This window comes from Crotalus tigris, unplaced genomic scaffold (assembly GCF_016545835.1).
Source record: "Crotalus tigris isolate CLP2741 ecotype Arizona unplaced genomic scaffold, ASM1654583v1 scf7180000019648.599848, whole genome shotgun sequence".
NCBI classification, from domain to species: Eukaryota; Metazoa; Chordata; class Lepidosauria; order Squamata; family Viperidae; genus Crotalus; species Crotalus tigris.
The window spans coordinates 385605-397865 of NW_024097640.1; the positions used below are offsets into that span (position 1 = coordinate 385605).

The following is a 12261-nucleotide window of genomic DNA, read 5'->3' on the forward strand; positions in this document are numbered from 1 at the left end:
TTAATATTATTTGGTTTAACTTTAGTTCCAAAACAAAGTTTTAGACAAAGCTTACAACAAACAGCTACGTACATTTTATTCGGGAAAATAAAGCTAATTGCAAAAAAGAAAAGCACGGGATAGACAAAAGTTTTCGTGTTTTGCAAAACCAGAGCTGGGTATTGAAAGACTATATCTTGCCGACTAGTTGAAGTACTGAAGTTAAAAAAAACAAAACCCTCCATGAAGATTAATAATAGATTAATAATAGCGACGGAACTACAAAGGCCGCTTCTGTTCCAAGCCGAACAGTTTTCACCTGCGCTCTCCGTGTCGATTTGTCGAATTACGAAAGCACGGAAGGTTGGTGGAGGCGTAAGACAACAGGCGGAAGTGGCGTTGTTCCGCCCTGCGTCGCTCGGTTGTCAAGGTTTCAGACTGCTGCTCGGTGGCCTGTGCTCCCCGTCTCGCGCTCGAAGAAGCAACGCGCCTCCCCTCCCCCCCTTCAATATGGCTTCGGCTGGGGCGGGGATGAACGAGCGCGAGCGGGACGGCTGCCGGGAGCTGTTGGACCTGCTCCAGACCGACGATCTGCTGGCTCTAGCGGACACGGTGACCAGCCGTCTGGTGCAGCCCAGCAACCGCCAAGGTATCTTAAGGACCCGGTATCCTGATGAGAGTTTGAAAAAGGCGTTTTGGGCCTCCTCTGGAAAGATGTACTTCTTGACTTGAGGTTCATTAATTCAGCCTGGTATTTCCTTATGATTACTTATCGGAATGAGATATTCATTTCCTCAGCCCTCCCATAGTCTAGGCGGGGCTTCTTCTTCAGGTGTGCCAGAAGTATTTGGGCCTGCGATATCCTTCAGCTGCATTCATACAGTGAGGTTTCTCTCCCGCCTACTGGCGAGGCACAGGTGTTTTGGCATAGAAATTGCCTATTAACAGATAACCTGGTTTGAAAATAGCTTGAAAACTTACGCCGGGCCCTGTGACTTCTATTCATCAACGATAATCGAGTTTCTTTAAACAACTTTGAAAAAAGGGTGATGGCGGCACATGATGTGGAACAAATATTTGTTTCATATCCAATATCTGGCTGTTACGGTTAAGGTTATCCAGAGTAATTTATGGAAAATATATATGACTCTATATTTTTGAAGCACTGTTTCCCTTAGTATTGTGTTTTGGTTACAGTATCAAAACGCTCTTACCTTTTTCAAAAATGTTTTAAAAGTAACGTTTTTCAAACTAATGTTCCTCTTTTTAAAAAAATTTTTAAAGCGTTGTAGGAATCAAAAATGTAAAAATAATTTATCATTTTGCTACGGTAGGCTTTTCCTTTTAAAAAAGCTGTTTCAATAAAAATCTTACACAGAGAACTATTGCAAGTAAAATTGCAGTAGTTTTCCCACTGTCAAAAAACTGTCAAAAAAACTGTCAACAAAACCATTAGCTGTATATTTGTTTGTAATTTGTTTTTCCTTATGGTCTTCTGACAAAATATTTTACTAATTAAATATATTAGCAGATAAAATTAGTGTATTATTTCAGTATAAACAGTTTCTTTGTTCAGATACTATTTATAGATCAATGAGAAAGTAATATGCCCCAGAGCAAACCATTGTGATAAAATCATTTTGTGCTGGCTCTATTATTACTTGAATGATGATTTCATACAACTTTCATATCAGTAATAGCACATCTACAGCATATTTAGTAAATCTTAAAGTTGTATGTAACTTGTAGGTAAATAATTAAAATATTTGAGCAATATTAAAGTGAGTGATATTCATGATCCTGCAATCTTTGAGAACCATATAAATTCTATTTAATATGTTTATGCACATAATTAAAAATGCACCAGTTTAATCAGTTTTCTTCTGATTATCAGACTAAGCAGAAATATTCACTTTCCATTCTATCTTTACAGCCAAAATAAAGCTTCTTAAAATGTTCTGCTCACATTAATGGTGTGTACTATTGGTCTATATTTCAAAATATACCAAATGAAGTAACAGGTCAATGTTCAAAATAGTAAATATGATTGTTTCTTGCATTATTGACCAGTTCTTTTGCTAGTGGGGCGTTTCATAGGCCATGGGTAACATTGCTTTTCTCACTTGGGATGATGAGACTTGATTATAGGAATCTTTATTTTCGAGTGGGTGAAAGAGTTCTACATTTTCAGCAAATCAGGAAGCTAGTTCTTTAAGTCAGAATTACTAATGATTATGTTTAGCAGATCTTTATAGAATGGCTTTTTCTGTGCTACGTTTTTTGCTAACCTTTCCCCCAATATAAAATTCCTTTGACCTCAGAGAAAGAAGGAACAGCTTCAGCAGCAAAATTGCCATCTTTGTTACATATTTATAATTTAGAAATATATTTTCAGAATTTTACATGGTTTACAATCAAATTACTAGTTTTCTTTTGCAATAAAATTAACTTTAGGTAATATAACTATTTCTGAATTTGTTTATAGAAGCCATAAATGTCATCTTGCTGTACAGTCAAAGTGCCGAAGAGCTGTTGAAAAGAAAGAAAGTATTTCGAGAGATAATCTTCAAGTACTTGGCAACAAAAGGAGTTATAGTGCCACCTTCTTCTGAAAAACACCAGCTTATTTATCGTGCAAAGGAGTACTGGTGTGAAGGACTGAAAGTCTGTGCTTCAGAGCAAACATATACTAATCCTAGTATACAGGTGAGGTACATAAATAATAAGCGATGCCAAAAATATTTTACAATTATATTTTATTGAAACAATAATACACTTAAATTGCTCTTCAGTGGATTTGCAAGGAACATTTGTGATTTCTTTTTTCATTCATTGCTGGCCTCCCTGTTGCATAGCAATCTCCTGCCTGAGTTCATTGACTTCATCTCTCAGTTGGCAGAGAGGTCTTGGGACACTTCAATCTGCCTACCATGGGAATTGGGTCTGAGGTTGCCAAAGGGTTCATAGCCACCAGGACAGCCATGAGAAAATCCAGAGCCTGGCACTGGACTGTGTGATCTGAAATTGGGGGAGCTTTTGATATCCACTTGTCATGGTAGGATCACACCCTGATTACCATGGGATTCTCTGACATTTCCATCTACTGCAAGAAAGTTAGACCCATTAGATTAGTTCATGCCTGGCAGCTGATGGACCTCAATGGGTTTCAAAGGGATCTGTGGGTTGTTTCTGCTGCTCTGTTGCGTGATCCATCTGAAGACACAGCCACCACTTGGAATAAGAGGGCAACTGATGTCTTGATCTGATTGTAGGAATGCAACCGCTAACCCAGGGCTTTTCAACCTTTTCACCAATTGTACCACTTTTATGGTATGGCAATATTCAAGTACCACTAGTCGGCTAGCAAGATGTCAAAAAGTGATAAAGTACAGGTAGTCCTCGACTTACAACAGTTTGCTTAGTGACTGTTTGAAGTTACAATGGCACTGAAAAAAGTGACTTATGACCATTTTTCACACTTACCACTGTTGCAGTATCCCCAGGGTCACGTGATTTACATTCGGGTGCTTGGCAACTGACTCATATTTCTGATGGTCACAGTGCCCCAAGGTCATGTTATCCCCTTTTGCAGCCTTTTGACAAGCAAAGTTAATGGCTGAGGGGCATGGCCAGCTCATCTCTCAGGTTGGGGGGCATCTGTGGTGGGCTGTGGGGAGATCCAGGGGTCTCCAGTGGAGGGGGGTGGGACTGGGTGGGCACCAGGGCATGGTCCACCAGAGGAGCCTCACTGTCTTGCTTGGCTTGGGCCGTTGGGAGAGTCCCGGACGGTGGCGTGGGCTGCCCGGAGCCCTGGGCAGCGGAGGACAAGCGTCTAGCCTGGCCCTTGAGGTCGTGGGGCACACAAACCCTGTAGCTTAACCCAGTCCAGCCCCACTTCCCTGAGGGGGTGCCCGGTTGCGCTTAAGTCCTTCTCACGGCTGTTGCTGCTGCTGTGCTTACTCTCCCTGGCCAGGTTGTTCATAGTGAGTGCAGGAGGGCAAAGTGTGTGGGTCAGAGGGAGGCCCACTCCCTCTCCATGCGAGGAGACCCAGCTTTGTAACCAAAGCATCCTTTGTGATAGATGAGAGACCACCAGAATAGGCCAGGAGGAGGGGTCAAGGGGATGATGAAAGGGCAGCAGGGTTGCTGATGGCCAAGTGCTAAGGCCGGACTTCTTTCTTTCTTTCTTTCTTTCTTTCTTTCTTTCTTTCTTTCTTTCTTTCTTTCTTTCTTTCTTTCTTTCTTTCTTTCTTTCTTTCTTTCTTCCCTTTCTTTCTTTCTTTCTTTCTTTCTTTCTTTCTTTGTCTTTCCCCTTTCCCTTTCTCTTTTCCTGTCCCTTCTTGGATGCTCAAATGCAAAAGAGGAAACATTTCTCAATGCCTCCTTGCCTTGTGATCAAATGCCACTTTTGCTAGTAGTTTGTGGCCACTTAAAAGATTGAGAAAAACCAGGGTCAGTTTATCCCATGTTTGCATTTAGTGGGGGCATCCATAGACAACAGTACAGCAAAACTGTAAAAATTGTGGCTGTGATAGTTGATACGAACTCCTCCATTTTTTATGTGCAACAGCTTTAGCATTTAGGAACAGAGGTAACTTAGTTGCTTTTCTATTAATACATAATCCTTAAAAGGGCTCTTCTGTAGGGACCCTGCCTTGGTCAAATTCAGACTGGAAATATAGCAAAGGAAAATATTTTCCCCCACTCTGCTTTGTCCTGTTTTTCCCACTGGAAATGGTTGTTAGCAATACACAAGGTGGGGATACTTTCCTAAGAGCTCACAATTCAAGAATACCAATGTTAACTTTAATTGCCAATAAAGTTCTGTCTGTGAATTGCTTTCTCCTTTGAACTGGGGCATTTCCAATCAAGTTTCCTCTCCCTCCCTTCCCTTTTTTCCTTTTTTTAAACTGCCAGAGGCTCCAAGCAGAGGTGGCAACAGGCAGGCAGTGGTGGGCAGAGGCTTTCCATTTTGATTCCTCCCCCCCCCGTTGTTGCCTCTGCATGGCTCTCAGCCCACCTCTACCAGACCCGCACACACGTGTGTGTGTGTGTGTGTGTGTGCACGCGTGTGGGAGATGTCTAACCCTTTGCAGCCCTGCGCCCTCAACGGAGACCTGCGATGGCAGGCTAATGAAAGCGGTTTTTTGGGAGTACTTGTTTCTTTTTCCCAACATGCCGCTGATCGCATTGTGCCCTGCCCCCTTCAGCTCCTGCACCCAGCCCCGTGGAAGGCTGCAAGAAGCTCCCATCACAGCTTCTCTTATCTCTTCCATTCTTTTCCTCCCCAATGTCACAGTGTGGGGCTGCAACGAGTGAGATCCCCCCACACGTACACACACACACACACACACACGTGCACGGGTCTGGGAGAGGTGAGCTGAGAGCCATGCAGAGGCCCTTCAGGAGCAGAGGCAATGATGGGGGGAGGGGTCAAAATGGGAAGCCTCTTACCCGGAGCTTCGGGCAGCTTAAAAAAATAAACCTGCGAAGTGCTCAGAGCGCAGTACTTAGGGATGCCAGGCCTCGCGTACTCGTCACCACCTCCTGTGTGTGCGCCCAGGGGGTGGGGCAGGGGTGGGGCTGAAGCAGCAAGGTGGCTTGTCGCTGGTTCCAGGGCTGCCCCGTGGATCTAAGGCTGAGCACGTTCTGGCTTTGATGATAGTTTTGAGGTTGTAAATCAGCACCCAGTTGGCCTGGGCTTGCCTCTTTTCTTTCTGAGTGGTCAGCATGGATGCTGGGCGCTCACCGCCCCCTATGTGTGCACCCAGGGGGTGGGGTGGGGACAGCCCCTCGGCCCTTTCCCGTCAAAATCTCTTTTACATCCTTTCCTCTCTCCCCCTTCCTTTTCCGTGCACCTCAAGCTACATGCTGCTTTTGGAAGCGCCAATCAGCTGGAGCCTGGTGCTGATCCTGGGGTTTTTGCTGAGCCCCAACAGCCTTGCAGTTCCAGCTGTCTCTCCCTCAGGATTGTGTAGCGCTGCCATCACTTCAGCTCATTCCTCTCCCCCCTGCTACCACTTCTCTAGGACTGTTGCGTACCACCTGCCAGGTGCCAAAGTACCAACGGTGGTACGTGTACCACTGGTTGAAAAGCCCTGCTCTAACCTCTTGTGGATCCTGGCACTTCTTGTAGTTCATAAAGGAGGTAAGAGGGTTGAAATGAAAGAAGAGACATCTAGTGTCTCTGGCATTCAATAGGGGATGAACTTGACTGGACGCAGGTTAGAGCTGCTAGTAAGGCCTACCTTGTGCTAAGAGCAGCAATACATCAGTACTTCTCCACCCTTATTGTGTCTTCTGATAGCCATCTTGCTCTTTTGGGTTACACATGCCTTCATATAGAAAAATTTGTTCAATACCTATTACATAAATTCACTTGAATGTGCTGAGAGATGGATGCTGCAAGTATGAAGAGATACCTGGGAAGGTATCTTTCCTGGCTATCTGGGAACTGTTTGAACCTGTTGAGCTGATAAAGTGTGCATAGTCCTTAGGACTCTTTTGAGTTCAGCCATCAGCTCTTTAGATCTATGGCCTCTTGGCTGGTAGAGGAATCGGGGGGATGTTGTGTAAGTGGGTTCTAGTGGTCATAAATTCTTTGATTGAGAGGGTTGTTCAATTACTTCTTTAAAAGGCCATGGTTTAGTCCCTGAAGAAGTCATTGATAAACCTGTATTGGAGAGTTTTCTTACGGTATTGAACATTCCCTTTTTTGTGAATGTGATTGAGAAGATGGTTGTGCAATAATTTCAGAAGGCCCTGGATAAATTGGATTATCTAGATCCGTTTCCATCAGAATTCAAACCCAGAAAAATGGGTTACATTTTTAAATTTTCTCTGCTATGGGCAGGATGAGTTTTGCATCCATCCTTACTCTGCTTGATTTTGTGGCTGTTTTCAATACCAACAACCATGGTATCCTTCTGGTTCAACTCAGAGGATTGGAAGTGGGTGGCATGGTATTATGCTAATTTGCCTTTTTTCTTAGGGGCAATTCCAATTGGTGGTGATGGAGGGAGAGATCCTGTCCTTCGCCCTTACTGTGTGGAGTCCTGTTCTGTGAGCTCATTTATTGCCATGGGGTGAGAAACCATCAGTATGCTGATACCTAATTATACATCTCTGCTGTGGCAAACTAGGCAATTTTGTGGATGGCTTATCCTGCTGCCTAGACACTGTGAGGGTCTTATTGGAAAATAACAGGCTTCAACTGAATCCTGGCAAGTCTGGATAACTTTGAGTTTTGGGGCTCACCATTTCTAGACTGTGCGTTATTTGGTGCTGGATGAGATTGCGCTTCCCCGCACAAATCCTGTGTACAATCTGGGGATTTCCTTAGACTTATAATGACTGCAGCAGGCGGCAGTCATGGTTAGGAGAGCCTTTAGTCAACTTTATTGTGCATCAGTTGATCCCATTCCTGGATCAAGTAGCTCTACTTATCTAATCACCTCCTGGTTGGACTACTGTACTGTACTTTACATAAAGTTGCTCCTGAAGAGTATTTATAGCGGGTAGTTATGCGTGATTCCAGTAGAAGACATGCTACATTTCTGCTCCATGGTGCAATGGGTTACTAGTCTGTTTATGAGTCCAATTCAAGTTGCTGTATTTAACCTTTAAAGCTTTACATAGCATGAGACCACATCATTTGGGCGACTACCACTCTTCAATTATATCTATTTATCCTACTAGATCCACCAGAGAGGTCATGTTGTGCGTCCCATCAGCTGGGGAGCTTCATTTGGTGGGTCCTAGGTAGCAGGCCTTTTCTGCTGTGGCTTCAGCTTTATGGAATACCCTTCCCACTGAAGTGACATTAGCTTCATCCCTTTTTAATGTTGCTGAAGTCCCTCATGACCTGGTTGTGTCATTGGGCATGAGGACCCCAGGGAACTAGCAAAATATGATGATGACTCCAGTGTAATTAACATCTATTCTTCACCTAATCTGTTTTTTAAATTTTTGTTTTAGTTTTGTAACTTTTATAATTTTAATTTTATAATTTTTATAGTTTTTAATATTAGTTTATGTTATTTTCAACTCTATTGTATGCCACCCAAAGTCACTTGTTTGTGAGGTGGACAGCCATGTAAATATGACAAATAAATACAATTGTTCACTCATTTTTATTATTATTGTGTTCTACTTATATGGAATTCAAAAATATTAAAACCAAAATAAAACCCTTTTCTTTGTACATGCTTTTTTATTAGTTTCTAATAACTATCTTTTCAATTTCAGAACAAACAGGATTGTCCTATAAATTATATTTTATATGTAATTCTGAAAAGATGAAATATATTTTTCCTACTTTGATATTGACCTTTAAAGCCCTACATGACATGCTTTGATATATTGCACATACATATAAACACTATAAAATGTCACTATTAGCTATTAACAGATTAAAAATAAAAATATTCAGGGTCTTCAAACAATTCACAATATCCTTCAACTAATCATTCACATTCACTCCACAAAATTCATCTAAGGGTCTTTCACTTAATTCTAAATTTTCATAAATGAATAAGATTTTTCAAATTATGTTAAAAAGGTACTAAAGTCAATAACCTGTTTATATATTTTAGACATACATTTCATAATATATTTTACTGGGGCCTTAGTAATTTGAAAGAAGTAGGTGTGGAAAATGTTTGTCTCAGTTATAACTCACTGGGTTTAGGAATGGAAAAACTGCATTTTGCCTTGTTAAAAGCCACTGCTTTTTCTTGCAGAGTCATGTTGAATGTTATAAGATTAAATCAATTCAGCTACCAGCTGGAAAATACTCAGTATAATTGTTCGATAGGAGTTTTAAAATGGATACTTTCAGTTACTTTCCAAACTTCTATTTTTTGCAGAAGTCATAAACATTGACTTCTACCATAGAATTAGTTTGAAAAAACTGACACGTAGTTTTATCAAATTTTATGTAATATAAGTAACAGTGGATGGGCAGCAAACATATTCTATGAAGTCATTCACGATTATCCTTAACCAGTTTTTAGCAAACATGTTTGAAATGTTTCATGAAATGGTTTGCAGTGCATTTGTTCACAGTCTAAATAGTACAGGCATGTCAAACTCGCAACGTCACGTGATGTCGCGCGACATACTGGGAATTTTTCCCCATTGCCGGCAATGGGGTGGGGGTGGTTTTGGCGTGACGCATCCGGCCTGCGGGTCGGCAGTTTAACATGAACATAGAAACAAATTATAAAAAAACCATAAATCTTCCATTTGTTTTATAAAATGGATCCAAATAAATTATTATTCAGGTACTTAGGCAGTACATAAATATAGTGTACATTCATAAATACTGTTTCAAAGCAAGACCATTTTTCTGTTACTGTTTCATTCCACTTTCTCTGAATTTTTTAGGATCTTTTTAATTATCTCTTGTTATTTTATAAAGTAAAAGTGATTATTTTATTCTACTTCTATGTTGTTTCTTATTTTTCAGCAACCAGAAGTTGGAGGAACACAAGGAGATCAAGATGACAACAAAGAGTGTCACAATCTGGCAGAAGAATTTTGTCAGTGGTATTTTAGAATATTAAACTCTCAGAACCCATTGATTGGAGAACCTCAAGAAGAATGGGGACCACAACATTTTTGGGGTGATGTAACCCTAAAATTTTGTTACAACACCTCTGAACAAAACATGGAAGAGTACTCAGGTGCAGAATTGGTGAGCCTTCGCTTGCTATCATTAGTGAAAGAAGAATACCTCTTCTTGAATCCCAACTTGAATGCAGGCGGCCTGAAGTGTACAGTTTCACAATATGGATTAGTTGTGGTAGCAGTAGCTGGCACAGTTCATAGAAGTACTTGTTGTTTGGGAATCTTTGAACAAATCTTTGGCCTCATCCGCTGCCCATTTAGGGAGAATACATGGAAAATCAAGTTTGTCAATCTAAAGATTGTTGGCCAGAATGCCATAGAGCCTGGGGCCCATATAGAAAGACCACGCATAAAATTTGAGCAAGAAGAACTGCAGGAATTTTATGTGTCAAAGGAACTTGCCTTGATTGAGCCTCAAAAATACTGAGCGTTCTGTTTTGCAAAATGAGGGAGAAAAGTATGTGGACCTTGGAAAATACAGCAGGAGAGCATACTCAAAGCATTCAGTAATTTATTTCCTTTTTTTTTTTTTAATTCTTGCTTTCCTATTGTGAGATAATGTTGGCTACTGATCATAGAGATTTGCTGTTGGTAATGGTTGGCTTGACTCTTACCCCCAAATTTACAATTCGAAAAATTACTTTTGCAGATTATTTTCTAAATGAGAAGGGAGGGAAGGTGAGAAGATACTCTACTTTCCTGTCAATTGCGGGAAAGTATTGGAGTGGGTGTGGTGGATGGGGGTAGGAGTACATAGCCAGAATCAAGTATAAATGAGAAGGATAAAGCATTGGAGATGTAATATTGTCATCTTGACTACTTGTAGCTTCTCTTTTTTCTCACCTTAGTGGTAGAAGAATAGAGAAGTGTGATGAATCTGTTAAGTTTGAAAGAGATTCTTTTGCCAAAGACTTAATTGTAAGTCTTAGTTAAATAACTTTTCACAACTTAATCTCAGGGTTGTACAAAACAAAGCATGTTTGATTTTTGATAGAATTTTCTGTTAAGATAGCGACATTATTAAAATGATTATTACTTAAATTAGTATATGCGTGAAAAGGTTACAGCAGTGCTAAATTTAATACAGAGTTTTTATGGGGAATTTATGAAACAATGCTGCTTTCCTCTATAAAATACTTTGAAATTTGTTATTTGATTTATCATTTGTTATGTACAACCCCTTATTCATGTTGCTGTTTACCTATACCTATAACATACTTTTAAAAATACAGGACAATTGTGAAATTATAAAAAAACAAGCACTTTATTTGCGGCAGTTATTACAACTAGTTTATTTCACTTATATTACTTTTTATTCTTAATAAAAGTTGCAATCTTCCAACTAATTATAAAAAGGCAGTATTCTTACTACTTCAGATAATTGTGGAAGAATCAATTCTTCTTACTACTTCTACTTCTTACTACGTGTGGAAGAATCAGCAGTGAACAGCATAAAGATAGTTTCCCGGTTTTGAACAATTTTATAGATTGTAAAATAACATTTTATTTTATTTTTGGGTTTCCTGAGTGATAAAGACTTAAAAAATATGTGTGTCATTACAAACAGAGACTTTTTATTTTTGAATACATAGGTATTTAAGGGCATTTCTACACTTATCTACAGTCACATGTACATATATGGGGATTATTTCTAAGTATAAACACAATAGCCTACTGCTGTTAAATAGGTTTTTCTTTATATGAGACAATTGTTTTTAACAATACTTTGATTTACAATCTGATAGCTGTGTCTGCATCCAGATAAAATTTCTTACTGCTGGAAACTGAAACTGTTGTATTTTTCTACTCTTGCCCCTTTTTATTAGGAATCCTTTTTAAGAGCTTGTACTGACATCTTTTTATCATTTCTTTTTAAATCAAAATCACAATGTAAGAGTTGGAAAACTCCTTGAAGGTTATTTAATTCAATTTCATGTCTGTTCAGGAATCTACTCCTACATTATCTTTGTCAGATACATATCCACATTTTGTTTATATATTTCCAACTAAAGAAAATCTACCACCTTCCAATTATTACCATTACAAAATTGTTTCTGATGTCCAATCAAAATATACTTCCCTATAATTTAAGTAAATTGGTTGTTGTCTTTTGGGTATGTTCCAGTTTGTCAATGTTCTTTTTAAAATATGCCTACAAATTCTCACTATTCTAGTTATCACACCAACAGAAGGACAGTGATATATTTTAATCTTGATACTGTACTTACATCAATAAGCCTATGGTTATATTTGCATTTGCATTTTTTTTTTGCTTTTTTTTTGCAGCTGCATCACTGTTGTCTCATGTAGCAATATAAAGCCATTGTACATATATTTCGTCTCTTATTTTTCCTTCCAGCAACTCTGTGGTATAAGTTGGACAGAGAGTATGACCCAGAATCACCTATTGTTGGATGAGGATGGATGAATCTGGATTCCCCTGGTGCTAGTCTAGCACCTAACCTCTGCACCAAATTTGAAATTTGAAAATGTGTAAGGAATTTGTATTCATGTTGTTGAAATCTCTCCATTCATCCAGTCTGTCAAGATCTTCCTGGATCTTAGGATTGTCCTTGGAGTCTTTGCTATTCCAGCATTTCTCCCATCTTTTTGTTGATCCTGTATTAAGTAGATTTATAATATGTTGAGCAG

The 12261-nt window shown here is 39.7% G+C and overlaps 1 protein-coding gene across 1 annotated transcript; it reads left to right on the forward strand.

Moving 5' to 3' along the window:
• The first annotated feature begins 290 nt into the window (after positions 1–290).
• CUNH3orf38 (chromosome unknown C3orf38 homolog) lies at positions 291–11399 on the forward strand. Its single transcript, XM_039364057.1, has 3 exons — positions 291–628; positions 2465–2685; positions 9449–11399. The coding sequence occupies exons 1-3, from the start codon at positions 490–492 to the stop codon at positions 10034–10036; spliced, it is 948 nt and encodes a 315-aa protein (XP_039219991.1). The 5' UTR covers positions 291–489; the 3' UTR covers positions 10037–11399.
• The last annotated feature ends 862 nt before the right edge of the window (positions 11400–12261 follow it).

What these genes read in the sequence shown, in the direction of transcription:
- CUNH3orf38 (XM_039364057.1), top strand. Translation starts at nt 490, where the DNA reads ATGGCTTCGGCTGGGGCGGGGATGAACGAGCGCGAGCGGGACGGCTGC. An exon ending in GCAGCCCAGCAACCGCCAAG is followed by an intron (nt 629 to 2,464) that starts GTATCTTAAGGA and finishes ATTTGTTTATAG; the next exon opens with AAGCCATAAATGTCATCTTG. An exon ending in ATACTAATCCTAGTATACAG is followed by an intron (nt 2,686 to 9,448) that starts GTGAGGTACATA and finishes CTTATTTTTCAG; the next exon opens with CAACCAGAAGTTGGAGGAAC.